This window comes from Bombus vancouverensis, chromosome 6 (assembly GCF_051014615.1).
Source record: "Bombus vancouverensis nearcticus chromosome 6, iyBomVanc1_principal, whole genome shotgun sequence".
NCBI lineage: Eukaryota > Metazoa > Arthropoda > Insecta > Hymenoptera > Apidae > Bombus > Bombus vancouverensis.
In genome coordinates, this window is record NC_134916.1 from 12,360,005 (window position 1) to 12,379,393 (window position 19,389).

General features: G+C 41.5%; 1 protein-coding gene and 2 long non-coding RNA genes across 7 annotated transcripts; 2 read left to right on the plus strand and 1 right to left on the minus strand.

Moving 5' to 3' along the window:
- Window positions 1-86: 86 nt before the first annotated feature.
- LOC143302783 (uncharacterized) lies at window positions 87-951 on the minus strand. Its single transcript, XR_013058566.1, has 3 exons — window positions 811-951; window positions 284-478; window positions 87-178 (listed from the first exon to the last, which is right to left on the minus strand). It is a non-coding gene; the product is annotated as an uncharacterized LOC143302783 (long non-coding RNA).
- Window positions 924-19,357, plus strand: REPTOR-BP (REPTOR-binding partner). Of its 2 annotated transcripts, none has more exons than XM_033331781.2 (4): window positions 924-1,110; window positions 12,033-12,126; window positions 17,055-17,176; window positions 18,287-19,357. In XM_033331781.2, exons 1-4 carry the CDS (start codon window positions 1,072-1,074, stop codon window positions 18,389-18,391), a joined length of 360 nt encoding a protein of 119 aa, XP_033187672.1. In that variant the 5' UTR covers window positions 924-1,071; the 3' UTR covers window positions 18,392-19,357. The 2 variants fall into 2 exon arrangements, with proteins under 2 accessions (XP_033187672.1, XP_033187671.1); XM_033331780.2 differs by lacking the exon at window positions 924-1,110 and adding an exon at window positions 4,113-4,178.
- Window positions 4,186-11,697, plus strand: LOC143302784 (uncharacterized). Of its 4 annotated transcripts, none has more exons than XR_013058569.1 (4): window positions 4,186-4,367; window positions 4,444-4,665; window positions 6,406-7,125; window positions 7,246-11,697. It is a non-coding gene; the product is annotated as an uncharacterized LOC143302784 (long non-coding RNA). The 4 variants fall into 4 exon arrangements; XR_013058568.1 differs by having other exon boundaries at window positions 6,406-6,848; window positions 6,919-11,697; XR_013058567.1 differs by having other exon boundaries at window positions 6,406-6,626; window positions 6,700-11,697.
- Window positions 19,358-19,389: the final 32 nt, after the last annotated feature.

A 19,389-nucleotide genomic window follows, 5' to 3' on the forward strand; every position in this document is an offset into this window, starting at 1 on the left:
TTTGCAATACTAGATATAAAGTTGTAAAGATGCAAGTTTGTACTTTTAGTAATAAAACTATCTTTTATATGTCCATACTTATTTTGAACTGATTTAATTTTTAATATTCATTGCAATATAGAGTACACCAGAAGGTCTACCACCATCATGAATAAAGGATACGACAAGGCTTCTGCAACTTTATTAAATTCATTATAAAAACGGTACTTTAACTTTGATAATTTTATAGCCATTTTAATTTTTGTATGAAAATGTCCTTTCTGCGAAGTCGTCTGCTACTTACGTGTGATGTTTGGTTGCATATTTACGGTGTTATCGTAGAGAGTAAAATGCAGCATAGTTAAATATACATTAAAAGCATTCGTACAAGTTCGAACGATCCAGTTATATTCAGAGTCCAATTGAGAATTCTCACTCATATTACATGTTTCTAAATCTTCTGTGACGATAGCGTTGATTTTCATTAAAAATTTTGGAACTAAATAACGGATTATACAAAAAAAATGTTTTGCATTAAAAGTGATGTTAATCACATTATTTTCGTGGTTATATTCATGGAATCATCTCGGATTTGAAATTGATTAAAAACATCAAATGTCTGAATTTTCAAAAAATTGAAGTGTGTTTCGTCATAGATGAGATACAATAGATAGATTTAATATACAATGCATTTCTGTATCATATAGTTTAATAGGAAATAAGTTTTAAAGGAAATACGAAACATTATAAATGAATGATTTCATTGTAGGTATGTATATATGCTTTCTACGCTGAAAAGTGTTGAAATTTGTTCGCGGTTTGATTACTTACCGACAGTTAACTTTGAATAGGATCCCTTCATAACATTTTATGGTTTCGCCGCAAGTGGCGCTATCATCCGTGATCGTGACGTAATATGAAATACCCGACAGTCAGAGGTCTGGGGGTCTGCTGTATGACCTTGCAGTGTTTGTAAACAGATACACGTTGCTATTGCAAAGTGTTGAGAATACGATAGAATCAAGATTTAACAAAGCGTGTCACGAAAAATTTGCTTGAGAAACAACGAGAAGGAGCAAATCCACGGGGATCATGGAAGTGGAGCCTATGTGTATCGTAGAAAATGAGACGGTGAGTCGACAATTTGTGGAAACGATAAATTGACAACGTGCTCGTGTGATGCAAACTGCCATGAAAAGCAGGCAACAACATTACGCGCGTTACAAAGATTACACCATGTTATGCAAAGAGGGCGCACGTACAAAATGTCAGCTTTTTTGTAGTAGTTATTATTTTCGAACCAAAGACAAAGGGCGTTGTTTCTTTCGCTTGACGTCAGGATCTCTGAGATTGAGGGTTTGTCAAGGGGTCGTGGGGTAGGGGGCAAGCAGTTCCGAAGGGTGGCTGTTTGCTTGTGTGCGATTCTTCTTAGTGTTCGTATAACAAAGTTGACGTTCGATGTCGCTGTTTCGTTTTTCGCATTCTTGTCGACTGATCGCGCCACGTGTCGCTGGTTTTCGTTCTTTCGTTTGTTAAGAGATGTCTCTGCCGTCTTTAGATGGTCACATGATTTTCAGGCGCGGAATATACTGGAGTTCATGTTGCGACTAGAAATCGTTCGATCGTCAACGTTCGTGTCTAGATTTATCATGCAATTACTATTATGAAATTCGCGGTACTTTGATAAACATTTGTTGTGTCAAGTTTAGCATGATTTATCTACTCAAGAGATAGTGACATATCATATCGAAGGAACTTATTATTGGCTTTCATTCGAGCGTCATATTATAACGTATTTGACATGTCATCATAGGTTACGGTTACTATCTACGTATATCGCATATTAAAACAAGAAGGAAGAAGATGAAAGTAATCGAGGAATAGTTATATGTGTTTGATTAATCAATCGTATTTACTACAATAGATGCAAGCAGTACTCAGTTGCTACTGAGTATTCAATTCTCGTGTAATAAGAACGTTTCATTAACCAATAGAAATTTACAAAATACTACGCATAATTGAATACGTTACAAATGTCAAGTATTTATGACATGAAAAGTTCTCACACTCTATCCATAGACAACTCTGGAATCGGAAGTCGTCCATTCCGATCGTAACGAACCAATCGATGCGTTCGGAAAATGGACCGCGTAACTTGGTTACGTGCAAGCGTAATTTTAAAATCAGTGCCGTGTGTTTCACTAAATCGCCGATACGCGTCGCGTCAGTTGTTTAATATTACCGGTTGTTCGGGCACCGGTACCGAGCACCACGTCCCTGACCACAGCGTTTTAGCTCATCAACTGCGCAGTTGACACAGCTCGCAAGTCGCGTAGCACCGGTGAGTTTTTTTACATACAAATTTAATACGCGTTCCCGTAATTTCCTAGTCTTTAAGAGTGTTCTCGCTACCATTGTAGCTCGATGTTTGTTTCTTTTGAATTAGCCGTGAATTTAGCTACGCTTCTCGAACGCCTGATATACATACATACCATTTCCGAACCATACCCTGTTGATTCTGTCTTCGTTCAGTCGATAGTACGTACGCACGCTTTTCCGCCGGCATACGTTTAAGTCGGTGATGCACAGTCGCGCGGAATGTTTTAAACTCTATGAGTCTCGCGAGATCCATTTCGACATTGTTACATAGTTTAAAATGCCGGTCGATCGTTCTCTGGCTCTACCGTTAGACTTGGTCGCCCACACGCGACGCTACTGCGCAATTTAGCGGTGCATATCTATCGCGAGAGAAAAAACTGTCCTATTAATTGGAGAAACTTTGATATACATGTAGGAATTTAAGGGAAGACCCGTTTCTTCTCTGCGATGTACATATATCGTACCTACGATAAATGTGTTCGCGTTTCAACGGTTTTGCGCGGTCTTACCCGCGTATGTTCCTTCTCCATAAATCGCGTAAAATTTAATCAAATCCAACCGATGTGTCGAATACAATTTAACGCGTATAATTTATTCGCGTTGTTTAATTCATGCGTCTAATTAGGGTAGAATGTTATTTTTACATTTTAAGACGCAATTTGTAATTATCAGTTTTTTTTACTTTCTTACGATATGCTTCGATCGAAACAAAATTTCGACGCATCGTAATTTATCGTTTCACATTCGCGTTCAGTCGAAATGGAATGTTATTCCAAAATAATTTACTTTGATCGAAAGAATTCCGTTTCGATTCTTTTCTGAAATTTCTTTCAGTTACCATCGTCTGTTACGCACTGGGAAATCTCAATGCTTACGTTTCTCGCGATTACGAACAAGTAGAAAGTAGCTCACGTTTTGCATCGGCATGGCGTTACTTCGTTACATGTAGTCATTCTCGAAACTTACGTATCGATACCCAGCATGTTTATAAACACTTTTCGTGTTCGAACGTGCTCATTTGGCTGCGAGAAACCCGATAGGAGGAGCCTTTGTGTTTACTCGTGCCTCTGATAACCATTCGATGAATCGCGTTTACGAAATCAACGAGTATCGCGAATTCGTAGCAAAAACATTTCGCAGCGTTATTGGGGTACTCTGGAAACGAAATATTTGTCAACACGTTTTCGTATTTCTAAGACGCGTTAAAGGCACAGAACGAATAACGAGATTTTTCGAACGTTGTCTGTACGTGTTAGGACTCTGTTTATTCGAAATTCATTCATTGAAATGTTAGTTAATACTTATTTGATCGAACTTACTTATCTTAAGGCGAGCTTTTATTATGTAAACGAAAATGAATAGATAGCGAAGAAAAATGTTGTACCTTTATTGCATGAACCGTTTGTATGAGTTTAGGTAAATGAAATTATACTGCTGTTCGAGTTATCATTCTAATCTATCGTTACAGAAATCAGTCACAGCTGTAATATATCGTGTTGAAATAAGCAACAGCAACCCAGTGGGACATACACGATACGGTGAATGTGTTAGAAAGCCTTCGACTGCTAAAAAAAGTAAAGTATCTACTACGCTCTAACATACGTTCGTTTAAAATAGGTCGATGTCGATAGGATTTGAGGAAAATATCCTTGGACGCATCTAACACGATCGTTAGAAGATGAATCGCAGAAGGTGGAAGGTATTTTGTAGGCAATCTCGCAACTCCCATCAGGCAGTCGCCCTTCCATCGTGATCTCGATACGTTTGCGATGCAATCGAAGCGTGGTGAACGGCGACATCGTCACGACGGATGCTCCGCGGTTCGTAAATCTCTTACGACGGTTCCTTATCGATACGAGGTCGCGTTCACTCGATAGGACCTCCTTGTCGATTTCATGAATTCTATCTTTCGGCGGCGATGATTCGATGGATGTTCCATCCTTCAATTTCCATAGCCATACGGCACATTTTTCTAATTTTTATGGAACGTTTCAAGCGTCCTTTTCGAGGTAAACGTACGAGCATCTTCTTTCTTATTTTTATTAGAAATTACACAATTTTTTCTATCGTATTACATTGTTTCAGCGAAGGAGAGAAAAGCTTACGTTTCTGGTAAGAAAAAGTTGGATTAGGTAATAACATCGGAATCGGAATATCAATATTTTATTAGCGTACCGAAGGTTCGCGCAATACCCAAGAGCAACTATCGAGAAGTTTATTTATCTTGAAATTGGAGGATTAAGGAGAAACTAACCGTAATCGTCAGACGTCTGACGCTGGATGTGGTTGCGACCAAGCAGACGTAGCGTTAGTAGATATTTCCCATCAATGTCAGACGTTTGTGTACTAATGCATCGAAGATGCACGCTTCTGCACGATTTTCAGCTGTCGCATTCGGTTATCGATTTATAAGAAATCCCACCTTTATACTAACTTGTAAATGGTCGTGTAGAGAAACGCAGCCGATACAGCCATTGCCTAATTGAATCATTTTAAGCGCGTTGACTTCACTACTACGAATTCATTTCTGCTCTTTTGCATTTTTTAATCCGCGAAATTATAAGCAACGAATTTAATTCCTGCGAGGTAAATTTTTTCTGTTAAAAACAGAACAATACACGTATAGTGGGTAACTGGTATTATTTAAATTTGAAAGCAACATGGGTTAACGTATTCGTTGTTAGAAAGCGTAGCTGCGTTGAAATTGCACATTTCTTTCGTTGCAAATATCTTCATCTTCATTGCAACGTATTATGTCTAACGCTTTCTCTATTTTTCTAAGCCATATTGTCGAAATGCGTATAAACTGAAAAAACGCAGTAGTCGTGCCAGCCGCATTACTCGAATAATTAAAACGTGGTAACGAACGTATACATCGTTAGCGATGAAACGAATGATATGAAATTATAATTTAAAAGAAGATGATACAAATAACAATAAATTCGACGGAATATTTTCAAAATAGCATTTCATCGGTCGCATCCTTGTATTTTTCAATTTATGCGATCGATCGATACGATATCTGAGCCACTTGAACGTTCGATTCTTATGTTCGAAAGATTGGTAATCCACGAATCGACTACTCGTTTAACAGGTTAAAATAATCGTTTAAACCCCTGAGAAATTGATCGAATAGAAAAATAGGAGTAATCAGGGTAGGAAAAATCCAGCGTGGCAGACGTTAGAGATACTCGGTAGCGAGAACAAAAAAGTTTGTTCGGCGGTTGCGAATTTAGGGCGCGAAACGTGGACGGGCGTGGAGCGTCCCTGAATTTACGGGATTTTCGTCGGCGGGCGCGATTTCACCGTGGCGCTTTGCCATTGTATTCGCGGAATTTCTCTCGTTCATTGTTACATAGCGGCGTTGGTGGCGCGGTTGGAAAATTACGAGGCTCCCTCCTCCACTTCCTCTTTCTTCGTCTCTCGTCCGGTCGCGTTATTTCTCCTGTGTACAATGACGTGGAAAAGCCGAAGAAGGCTTTCACGCGCGTCCTTGTTGTCGCTTCGTTTTTACCTACGTTTTTTCCTTCCTATTTGCACCTGTCCGTGACGTCCGGTAACGCGATTGTATCTTTCGTCATAACGATACGTAGATTCGCTTTGTTAACCCTTTTGCTGCTTTACCCTTGCAACTGGCAACGTTTTCAATATGAAAAAATTGGCGCTTGAATACATAGTTGTAAATATTAATTATGGTGTAATCGTCATTAATCGCCAATTACGATAAATTCTGACATAAATGGAAATACAAATGATTGCGTTGTATCGAGGACGAGTATTTAAGGGTTTCAGCGAGTCATTAATTGGCCAGTAGTTGAGAACTCAGTGGAGAGGCGCATTGAGGGATCCTTTGAGAAAGAACCTGGATATAGTAATTTTTTAATTCGATAGGTGAAATTTTTAATTCAGTGCGTTTAACTTCGAAGATAAATCTTGGAATTAAATTACGCGTTTAAACTAATATCGATGAAGTTGAATTAACATGATAACTGAACGAGTCTTATTCGTTTCTTACAAATCGTGCATTTATCACGTATTTCCTATCAGATTACTATCTTTCTCGACTGTATTATCTATCGGAGTACTTCTTCTCAGCCATCGAGTGGAATAAAATCAGACAGAAAATGAACAAGAATTGACCTATCGTATTTTTTCCATGTGACGTTCGATTAGAAAAGAGAAAAATTATAACAAAGAGAGTACACGTTGCTGGGAAAGTGGTTTGTCACTTTCAGAGTTTTATCATTCTACGTCTTGGGTCGACTAGCGTAAGTAGACTTTGTCTCGTTCGTTAAGCTCTGCACCGAGTCGTCGCTTCCTCTTGCGAGATTCACTTTGTAGGCCACGGATGAAAGAGCGCGTGGAGAATCGTGCAACCTTCGACGAACAAAGGTAATCATAAGGTTGCGCAGCTTGTGTATCCGGCAACTGTGTTTCACGTTCACTCGATGCCTAGCGTTTTATAAGCGTGAATCGCAGTTACATGAAGCGTGAGTAGCGTTTTTCTGTGACATTACGGAAATACGATAAGAACGGACAATCGCAGTAATCCAATCGTAGGTCGACACTGATTTTATTAACGGTAGCGAATACCGACGACGATCGTGTTTAGTTGGTTCTATTCTATGCTGGGACAACGTTGATCATCGTTTCCTCGAACGGCAGGAACGTCTTCATGCAGAAGCATTGATTGAATTCATGCTCGGCCGGATTTCTCCGATTCGCTTGCTCGAGCCTGCAGTAAAGCGTAGATTGAGAAACGAAGAGGTAAAAGAAGCGGCGGGTTTAACGCGTGTAGCTTGCCGAAGACAAAAAGGGACGTCTTCCGCGGTGATTTTCAGTCTCGTCTTTATTTCGTGCCGTGTAAACGTTGTTATGAATTTCCAGAGGAATCACGGACCGGCGTAAGAGGATTTCGCCTAACTCCGTCCGTCTACTGAATAATTGAACCTCGCGGCAATCTCTGCCGCCCTGTTCCGCCAAGAATGAGACCGACAAACCTTCGCTTCGGCTCGATATTACGGCCGAAGCTAGGCAAATTGCTTGGCTGGCCGCGAGGCACGAATTTGCATGGCCATTTTCACGATCGCAATTGTACGGTTTCCAATGGTTTTGTAATCGTACAAAAACTCCACCGACTATTTACTCTTCGCCCACGTGACTCGCTCTCTTCCGACGACGAGGACCATCGCTTGGCGACGAATGGTAGAGACGCTTTGGCAAATTTCGATACGGTATAAAGTTGGACGCGTTAGCGGCACCGCGTCATCGAGGTCGATGTGCTTCGTGGAAAATGGACGAGGAGGAAGGGATTCGTATCGAAGTAAAAATTGACGAGAACGAGACGAGAACCATCTCGAAGAGGGAGAAAGAACGTCAGAGTAAGGAAACGGAGCGACAGAGACGGTAGAGAGATTTTTGGGGTTAATAGGAGGTATCAAGGGTTGGAAAGATGGCTAACGCGTTTAAGAGAGTCTCGCTAAGGGAGCCTGGAAGTAATTCCATTAATAACGAAAATTAATTGAACGACGAGTTCTTTCCGTGGAATTCCGCGAGTGGTCTGACTCTTACGAAAGGAACGGAGTTCGTGGCCGAGTTAAAAGGGTAGGACGAGCTAAGGACGTTTCCCGAATCCTTTGTAATTAAAGACTTTCGACTCGAGAGGTAATCGTCCCGGAAGTTGTGCCATCAAGTAGAAGAAACAGAGCGTACGTTAACGAACGATATTTACCACGTTCGTGGTCTCGAATTAATCGCAGATGCGCCAGAAACAAAGAGACGTTATCGGTCTCGTTTCTATCTCCATCTATCGTTTATTTTCTTCTATTCCAATCACCTGGAAAAATCTGTACGGTAACGAGAAGAAATTTGAGCAGAAGAGGGGAAGGTTCGTGTAAAACGAATCGAATGGAACGAGAGTGTCGGACGCGATGTACAAATACTTCATTAGCGCGCATAAAAATTCACCGAGTAACCCGAAGGGATTTTTATCGTATATTTTAAACGACAGGACAATGTTCGTCGATCGGCTTCAAGTGAGAGTTATTTATATTTCAACTTTATCCTCGCGCTAGTCCAGCTTTCGTTCGTGAACCTCCTATTCGAGAGGAGACGCAGTTGCTCGTCTCTGGTTTTTATTCTCCCTTGATGAAATCTATTCACGGAAGCAGGAGGATGAATAAAATTTCTGGTATACCAGTTAGGCGGTCTTATTAAAGCATAATAGAATACCGATTACGCGAACTATTAATAGAACGATCAATTATCGGAACAACGATTAACGAAAAATTCGATGATCGCGAGTAAGATTGGGAAATATAATAGATTAGAAATAAACACAGTAGATTATAATATTTAATATTAATATTTATAATTCAAAGAAAGTTGCTCGATTATCCAGCCTGTGTCACGATCAATTCGGATAATCAAGACTGCACCGTATAATAAACGCGTAGAACGTGTAAATTTATGTACAAAGCCGAACAGAAAACTAACACGTCACGTCGATTCTATTTTATTTCGTTTATATTTACTTTAGCCATGCTTTTCTACTTTGGACGGCTGCCGGTTATATCGTCGTTTGCGCGATTCTGTCTTATTATAAATAGGATTTTGAATAAAATATTAGATTGTCGTGAAAGTTTCTTTCGTTTCATAAGGTGATAACAGATGAACAAGAATTTCTGTTTTATATCATTTTATTGAATTACGTATGATCCATTTCGTTCTATTTCTATTATTACGTTCGTGCATGATTCAATAAACTAATATAAAGCAAAAAACTATTATAAAACGAAAGAAGCTCTTCGGACAACCTGATACGACGATCAACTATATCCAGTTGATTTTTATCGGGAATAAATAATTTATAAATAAACGCAGCGATCAAAAACGAAAGTATCAGTCGACAGGTGTTGCGTCGCTTCTGCAACACGCCCTAATAGCACGTGCAACATCGCCTTTGACACGATCAGTGACCACGCATCGGTCGTCCGTGTATACTATACCTATAAACTAAACCGTATATGCCATGCCGCAACGAATCGTGCGTTCGTATCGCTAGATTAAATCACGCTTTACGCGGAACGAAGAGCTGCGGCACGAAGCGAGCCGCGTAACCCGGCCTTTGCGCTCGAGAAACACGCGTAAGAGGGAATCGGCCGACGAACTGCGAAACTACAAAGCCCCTGTGCTCGATTGTGTACAGTGTGGTCTACTAGCTTCCGGTCTCTGGCGTGCAGCAGTTTACCATCGAGCATCCGGCTATTCCGTCCACGCAATCTCTCTTGTCTATAATCTGCGCGAATCTCCGAAGCGTAATCCTCAAAGTATAGAGAATAGAGAGCTACCTGTCGTTACTTACGAATTTCAATATTTTCCTCTCGATACGTGCGCTGTTAGTGAGAATGGAGATGAGCCTAAGCGACGTAGGTTCGATCGGTTTCTAACGATATTGCACCACTTTCCTTTGAGATCATTTTTAGCAACAAGGTACGTACTCGCGTGTATCTTCGTTATTGGCCGAGATGGTCACGTTTCGAAATTTGTCGTCCACGTCGTCGGATAGAAAGCCGAACGCAACTTTACCGTTGTTTTTACTATTGATCCTTGGGAGAAGTGTCTAGCTTTTATTCCGCTGGAGATCGGACAGTAAAAGCGTCAAATATGTACGCGGAGACAGTTGAAATCGACGGTAGATTCGAGAGGTTGATGGTCGAAGCGCGGAAACGAGCGAATCGTTCCCCTCTGCGATCGGATACACGTCAGAAATGCGAGTGGGATTGTCAAGCGCAGGAATGATGGTGCAGGTAGCACGGCATCGGCGATAGGGGCGTGCAGGAATCGACGGAAGTGTCAGTGACAGTGTAGGGATTTAACGAGTTTTCCTGCCCTTCCCCTATAGGGTGTACTCACGTCGTCGACCGACGTGTGTCTCAAATAGCGTAATATAGCGGCAAAACGATGGAAATCTAATTTCTCTCGATTCAGCCACGTTGTTCTTGCGTCTGTCTGCTCGCTGACAACATGCAGCGCGTGACTTAATTATATTCTTGACTGAAATTCTGAAACTGGTCAGAATGGCATAAGGCACACGACAGGGTCTTCGTGAACAGACGCAAGTCGGAATCCTTATTCGAGCATGCTGCTGCTTGTCTCTCTCTCTCTCTCTCTCTCGCACACACACACACACTCTTTCCCTCTCTTTTTGCACGTTTCCTGTATCTCGCTACTCATCGTGCAACATCAATTCCATTTTCTATCTACAAAGACTGGCGCGTGAGAAGAGTCACGAGACCGAGGGAGGATGAAAGAAGGACAGGGAATCGGGGAGAGCCTCACAGCGTGAGGTAGACAGAGAAGAGACGAGCTAGGAGGGTGGGAGGCGGGCGAAAGAAGTCGGAAGCGGTCGAGGGAAAGAAAGAGGATTCGAGGAGATTTAATACCAGATAGGATTGAGAGGCAAGGATAGGGCCGAAGGTAAACATCTTCCTTAAAAGAGGGCTGAATTTGTATTTTGTCACCCGTGAGCACATGCATAGCTAAGCCTGCGGCCTCCTCTACTCGTCGCAACAACCGTGCCCAGGGGACGTCTAAATTTTAACGGGTCGTATGGGGTCGCTGTCGTTCGGACACGCCTGTATCTCCGCGTGCGTTATATTCGCTTGTTTGCCTTCTTTATCTCTCAAGGGGGCAGAAGATCGTCTTTTCGATTCACCCCTCTGGTACTACGATCGTATTCTTTTTGCTTGGCGCGTTAAACAACCCAAGCAACGAACGATGGTTCTTTTTAAGCAACTTTGACTATCGAGTGGCGGTAAAATGGGCGGCGACCGCGTTCCTTTGCATTTACGAAACGTTCCATACGCGTCAATGGCGCGTTGGAAAGTTAAGCGGATAACGACCGGGAAGAAAGAGGCGCCGTCTGGCCTTTCCGCAACGACAAATTACGTTATTTGCCGCGGTTATCCTAACGCGAGAACTCGTCAATATGGTCTTCTGTAAATAGCCGTGATGCGCTTAGGTTAGCGTCGATGGGGACTTTCTGTCGAGCTTCTAACAATTCTAGTCAAGCTGTTCTCTTTCTCTCTCTCTCTCTTACTTCCTCTCTCGCTCCTGGATAAGCTTTTGTTCCCATTGAAATCGGTGGACGTTGTTCTCCGCGAGCTCGAACCAACTCGTTTGAGATATTAATCAGTGGAAGGAAGAAACAACGGATCAAGCGGGTATTACGTCGCCGTAGAGACTCGTATCATTCGCTTTCAGATCTTCCCACTAGCCGTTTCGTCGCTGTGATGTTCTGACGTTACGATTGCCGATTTTGCTCGATAACCGGCAACGGTGCACAAAAGTGTTTTTTTACCATCGCGTTATATCCCGAACGCGTCGCGATTCTTGTCTGTTTATTTTAGTTCTCGCTGAATTTTGTCATTTTTTGTGACCGGTAGAACGAATCCGATTGTAAATGTCCTTCGTAGCAAGTTAGGACGCGTTTTGACCATTTTTTTTTTTTACTATACAATTTCAAAGTTTTCGGATATTCGCAGAATCTCAGGTTTTGTTGTTCGTTTTCTGTTCGCCGCTGTATTTCTAACTGCAAAAGATAAATTCTCCAGTTTACGTTTCTCCATTGTATTTCTCCAGTTTACTAAGTCTGTTTTCTTTTTTAATTTCAGGAGGGATCTCGCGGTGATCGGAAAGAGGGGGGTAAGAGGGGACGCAAGCCTGGAAGGAAGGCGTCCGACAAGACGGACATGAAAGCCAAGCTCGGTAAGAAGCTTCTCTATGTATTTGTCAAGTCTGCTTCAATTGTACTACTCTCTATATTATTCAAGCGTGGACATTAGAAACTCTTAGTATTTACGGTAGATCGCGAAAGAATCGAACGCTTATTATGGAAAATTATTATGAATATATTATACGCGTTATGGGAAATTTATCGAACCTTCATTAGCATTGAAACGAAACACGTCTATCGCGACTATATTGGTCAAATTTACGGCCAGTGCGAATTTGCAGGACTAGAGGTTACGAGACATTTATTCACTCGGTAAAAAATTATTATAGTATTCTATAATACAAATATGTACTTTCGTGAGTCGCTGTATATCGATGTATACCTTCGCGTTACCAAGAAAAAATGTATCAGGCAAAAATTGCCGGATAGGTTAAAAAAACGCTCGGAAGATTGTATAAGATAAGAAGATTGCTTCCTTTACGCCTTCGGCTATCCAACGCGAAATTTTCCGCCGATACGACGATCATGTAAATCAAGGATGGTAATTCCGGCTGTCACCCCTTCTCCGCGTATTCCCAAAAGCTCGTCTCATCGTGAATCGTTCTTTTTTCGTTGCCGATGGCTAACGATATTTGCGCGTCAGCCTTAAGAAGCCGAGTTAGCCCCGATTTGCATCTTCACCGATGGTGTATTAAGTAGGAAAACAAGATGTAACCGCATGCGTTGCACAAGCCACGTGAGAAATGCACGCTGCTTGATTACGAGGCGTCGAATAACCGTTCTCGAGTCTCAGACCCATGACACCGTAGGAATATTTATCCTTCCCGAACGAATGAATATTTATGCTGGGTCAACTCGGTGGCTGGAACCGATGTTCCCGATGATTCTGTGCCACGACGCGATGGCAAGGTGTGCTTTGCAATTCCGTCGTCTTGGCAGTCAAGACGAGCGAAGACATTGGCGAGAAAAGCTCGAAGCGATGTTGCGGAATATCCGCTGCAGCCACGTTGCTCCTTTTCGTTTTCTTTTCTCGCGTCTTCCTTTTTTAATTTTCCGAGCTTTCCATCGTTCCGCTTTGCTTTTTCGCGCAGCTTCTATCTTTGTACATACGCGTTCACGTATAAACTCGCGGGGTAATCACGCGAGAGAAACAATTTTCCCCATGGATCCAACGTCTCCCTTCTTTCTATGCCTTCATTCCCGCAGCTTTTGCTTCTACGTGCATTCGAACTAGTTTCTAAAGGTTGGGCGGAAGCAACACGGACAGGATCTAAGCTCGTTTTACGACCAACTTTCGCGTTTGCAATCCTCGCAGCTCCGTGGTTGAACCGCGCTTTTCCTCTTGCCCGTATTTCTCTTTCTTTTGTGATTTCCTATCCATCCAGCTTCCCTGATCTTTGCTTCGAATCGACGCCGCACGACGAATACGCTGGTTTCGTCGAGTCTTTCGACAGCCGTAATTCGTGACGTTGCCACGACCGCTTCCGGTTTCGCTCGGTCAGCGTCGTAAATTCAATTTTCCCTAATTTCATTCACGCGCGCGATCTCTCCGGGCTTCCGATCGGTTGTTTTCACACGGATTTCCCGGTCAGATCTTATTCGACAGACTCGTTCGATTTCGTCCAGATGTCAGCTCCGAGCTACATCGTAAATGGAGCCGCAAATTGACTGCGCGAGAACGTTTAATTTCCGTGTCGAGATCGAATCGATCGCGGTGGCTAGCTGCGTCACCGACGCGTCTACCGCGCGAATTCATTTTCGATAAAATTCTCCTTGATCCGACTGCTTCGAACGTCTCACCGTCGTCGAGAGTCTCTTCCCGCCTGTTCCCCGGACAGCTTCCTTTTAAAAAAGAAAGGCTGCGACACGAGTGCCGGGCAAGAGACGTTTATTGCCGCGTAAAAGGCGGGCTTAGTGAGCCGTAGACGCGATAATAGCCGCGACCCTTGATCGTAAAGAGCTTTATCACACCGCGGTCCCAGACCACCGGAGAAATTTGCAATATCCTGCAACGGGCTATTAAGATCGATTTTATCCGGCGCTTCGTCTTCTTCGCGAGTGTTCGTGGCGTAGCGGAAATGTTACGCGCCGCGCTATCAAACCAGTGACGTCATTCACGGTTCGTTTCCTTTATCCTTTTTCAGTAGACAATGCAATATTGTTAATTAATACAGAGATCGAGGCCATTAATTAAAATAGCAAAGTTACTTAAATATTAAAGCTGTTTAAATCATTTGAAATTCTCGCAATAAGATTTACATCGGCGAATCGTGTCGTTAATTCCTTATTTTTCCTTAACTCTTGTAAATAATTTTTAAAAAGTATAGTTCGTTATTTCGCACGAACGTAAACTTCTGGCCGATTAATCGTTTCCGTAACAATCTGAACCAACTATGATGCTCTATACAAGCGAAGTAGGTGCCCTAATACTTATATACGGGGGTCTATATATCGTATCAGAGTTTCATCAGTACCCTGTGTCTGTGTAGTACGTATCGCGGGTACGCCAGTACACGTGAAAAATAGCGCGTCACATTTGAGTTACGCGAATTTATCGCGCAATGGTTGCGTACACTGCGGATGCCCACGTCCTTCACCTTCGTTTGTAATTTTTACCACGACAATTTATGGCAAATCCAGCGGATGGAGCAGGCAACATTTATCGATGCTCGTTCCTCGCCGCGTACAACAGTCCGTTTGTATACCTTGTCTAAGTTTCGTATTTGTTTTACGTAGCACTAGGTCTATTTAGTTTCGATTTTATGGCAGTTGTTACGTGGTAGTGCCATTTCGTGCAGTTGCTGGCAGGTTAAGCAAGAAAGCTATTCGAATCCAGCGCTGCACATACATATAGGGCGTAACGGTATTTGTATGCGAAGTCAGATACGAGTGGAAAACTTTCCTGTTTTCGATTCAAACAGCTGACGTTTCGCGGTATTCTTGGGTTCGTCCTTTCTTCCTTTCGTTTCTTATCTTCAGAACGAAAGATCTTTTCCTTCTTAAACGATTTCCATACCCGAGCTGGATTTTAACATTCCAATTTTATAGAGCTCAGATCGCGACGCAATATGGGAAATTCAGTTAATTCCTGCCTTCATCGATGTAAACCAACGAGTCACGAAACTTTGTTTTAGAATATATTTCTTTTCTTATTCTTATTCAAAATTACAAACTTACCAATTAGCGTATCGAAGTACGTACGAAAAGAAGTTGCTAAAGTGTTTTAGAAGCTAATAAAATTTCAATTTGGGAATGTTATATAATAAACAGATGTACTTGCAGGTGTTGCGAGTGTTGAAGAGTTCAACGTGATTCGAAATCTTACTTGTTTCGTATTTTTGTTCGATGCCATAATCTTTTCGCACGTGCGCGATTCCTGTCACATCGTCATAGACGACATAGCCGGAAAAATAGTATCGCGTTACCAGTTACCGTGGTATCGAGCAGACACTAATGCTCGTACTAAGCTTAACACGTTTCTGGGTCTCATTAAGCTGCAATTTTTTTTTCCTTTTACACGTCTCATTATGTTGCTCGTGTTTTACGCGAGACGAGGTTCGGAGTACGATGCGATATTTTCCATCCAAAACTTGTCGCAAAGTCGCGTAAGAAAGCAGCATTTCAAAAATATTCTGTCAACCGTGGTTAGAATTCTGTTTTACTTATCTCGCGAGTGGCAGACCTCGAACGACAGATCTATTTTGAATTATTAACATCGTATTCCATTCGTCGTTGGATTCGATTTCGCGTGAAAAATTTACCAAAGGAACATCGGTGGCGTTACACCGGGTCGTTTGTTTCGCTTTCCTTCTCGTGATCTCCTTTTCCATTACTTCTTAAGAACGCTTCGTAGTTGTCGGAGTTTGAATTTCGAGATGTAAAGGTACGAAACGAGTTGGGTATAAAATTGTTCAGAAAATTGAGTGGGCTGGACGTGAGGACAAAGCTATAATACTTGTTTATATCATACTCTCGTCTTCTCCTTTCTAAGCCGAGATATTCTATTTAGTGTGTTTCCATGTTTCAAGATATATTCTAAGCGAAGTTGTATTGTACAGGTTATTAGGAAATAACGAATACATATTTTTAACACTAGAACTATCACACCAGCCAAATTGACTGGTTTTACAATTGTATTTTAAAATTCCTACTTCATGTTATATATTTTTTCCGCAATGATGTAATGACTTTCGCAATGATAATTAAAAGAATAATATAATGAATTTCATTTTGTTTTTTATGTATTCAAACTCAAAGTAAGTTTGTATCAAGGCTACTTATACCAATAGCAGTCAAAATGACTGGTACTTGTCAAAGCGTAAAAAGCTCCTGCAATCTGTTTATCGAACCTCGATTGACCAGTTTCCTCGTTTTGTACAACTTCTCACACGTTTTAATACTTTTTACTGCGTTTCATTCGACATGATGATATCAGTTATCAGGAAAGCTAACACTAACACTAGAAATACCACACCAGTCAAAACGACTGGTTCTACAATTTGATAAATGTGTCAACCCTCGTTTAGGGATCATGGCCTCAGATGGATTAACAATACGAAAAATGTACTACATAACATGGAATTCCATCTGTAATCAATAAATATAAAAATATTCTATTATTTCGTACTTTTTTAAGACCAGTTATTTTGACTGGTTTTGGTAGAAATAGCTCCGTGTTAACTATCGGTAGTTCTAGTGTTAATTGAACGTAGAGAAATATAAAATCGCCGCAATAAACCGATAGCTTTTCTTCCATTTGGAAATATTAGATAGAAATGGTAAAAAGTAGTTTTATCTGTAAGAAAAATTCACTGCTCGATGTATCCCGTATGTGACATACGGCAGCGAACGTGTTAAGCAGTAAAACGTTACTGAACGTATACGACACTTTACAAGACCTTCCCTAGTTACATCGTCGTGAGTTTCTCAGGTTTACACTCTTTTGGGTTTATTTTTCCAGAACGAAGTCGACAGAGCGCGAGGGAGTGTCGTGCTCGGAAGAAGCTAAGATATCAGTATCTTGAAGAGCTGGTAGCCGACCGCGAAAAGGCTGTGCTCGCACTTCGAAGAGAGCTGGAGATGGTAAGTCCTTCTTCATGGGAATGTCTGCTTCTTATCCTTTATCATCTTATTTCCGACGATTCGTTTCTCCATCATATTTTGCTCGTATATCCTGTAATATCCCCCTGGCCGTTTCCTATGCAACGAGACGATAATAAATCCTTTCGCTCGGAAGAAGTTCTCGCGGCTTGCAAAGTGAGTTATACACCTATTATTCCGGTGCGCCCCTTCACGGTGGATGTTTTTAAAGTCGTACGTGTTCTCGATTATGCAATCGCGGGCCATTTTATCCAGCTCGTTCGGCAAAGAGTTACAGCTGTCCTAGAATCGTTGCGGAGCGTTGCGTTTGTATTTTCTGCGTGCGTTAATATCGTAAATTCCCGGGGCAAGGCAAGAGGAACGAGAATACCGGAGGACACAAAGTTTTTCCGAAGAACCATAAACATGTCGAGGTTCCTACCTCCTTTTTCGTCTTTTTCTTCTTTTGAACGGATTAATGGGCGTCCTGAAGTTTCCAGAATTAGTTCTGCTACCTAGACAACGATAGAGCGCGCGATGCAGGCATTGCAAAATCTCCTAACATTCATCCCCAGCGATGTTTCCTGGTTGTTCACGGGCCGAGCGTATCTTAATTAATTACCCTGTGTGATTATCTAATGCTGTTCGATATATATATATTATTACTAGAAAATCGAGGATAACGCATTTAGAAACGTGACTATCGGACGGTTGCTAAATCTCGCGTCTGTTTGCTTTAGATTTTCATTGTCGTAAAAGAATCAAATCCGATAAGAGTTTTAAAGGTACGTACATTTAAATTGTATGATCATGGATTAAGTAGAACGATGCGAACCCCACGAGCTTTTCACGTTTTAAGCTTTTTCTTGCAGTTGTATCGAAAAGAATCTTTCCACACGTTTATCCTGCACGTTCAAATCTACCGCAGAAGAACGACTTGTCGAGCGAATAGAAGAGGAAAGAGCCTTTCCCGCATTGTCTATCCACATCACCACCCTACAACTTTTCCAGCTTCCTTAAAGTTCCCGAGAACTGTTTGAGTATAAGAAACGACGTTCGATCGCATGTCAGCTGGAAGCACGTGTAACCGCTATCCCGTTATTTTCCTTTCAGTATCGGCAGTGGGGACAGGAATTGGACGCCGGACGAGTTCCCGAAGGGCTACAAGCGATGCTGGAGGAGCTCGGCTCTCTGAAGCGGGAGAAAGCGGTCAACTAACCGAACAAGAAAGACAGAAAGAGAAACACGAGTCAGAAACATCGAGCTCTGCCATCTTTTTTTGCTTTTATTCATTTTATCGCGATAGTCGAACTTCCTCCCGTATTCCCGGTTATTCTTTCGACCGAAAAAGTCCGCACGGAAGAATTCAGATTCTTTTCAACGACTCGTTCGAGTTCTGTCTTGCGTTTTTGTACGGAAGAAGTCGTTGAAAAAAAAGAAAAAGAAAAAAGAAAGAAAAGAGAGAGAAGAAATTCTATCTCGTCCAGACTTACGATTCTGTCCCACTTTTACCTAGTCTTTGTACGTTCTCCTCTTATCATGTTCTTCTTTGGAGGAGAAATCGATTCGGCGTCGTTGTTTCTCTAGTTATTATTATTGCGTTTTGTTTTTGATACTTTACACAGAAAATTCATTCGTGCCTTTTGTTACTTGTGATCGATTAAGTTAACAAACTTATTGTCCTTGTTTTATTATCGTTGCGACTCGACGATATAAAAACAGACCCGGTCAACGGTGACCAGGTACTCGTTGTACCGAAAAGTACCTAAAAGAAGTACCTTCTCTAACGATTGTTAAGAAGAGAGAAAGAGATGAAAATTATATATCTTTGTTACGCGTCGATGAAGAACGGCCGTTCTGTATCATAACGAAAAGAAAGTGATGAAGTACATATTTGCTTGTTCCGAGACTCTGTCATATATTATATCATAGTAGGTGTACTTGTTGAGCAATCTAGATCTCGTTTCTTTCAAATTATCTCCAGGTGCGTTTTCTTCTATTCTGATAACACAGCCGTGTGTACACGACCGACAAAGATTATCTGTATGGAAATGGTATTTTTGTACTGTCGTATAAAACGCTATTATTTTGTGCAGATTATTGATATTGCGAGAAACTTGTTCATATACATATATCTGGGAAAAGAAGTCTAAGGATTGAATAAATCGAATATTTTTAAACAAATCCGCCTCGTTATTTGCTTCTTTGCCTTTTTC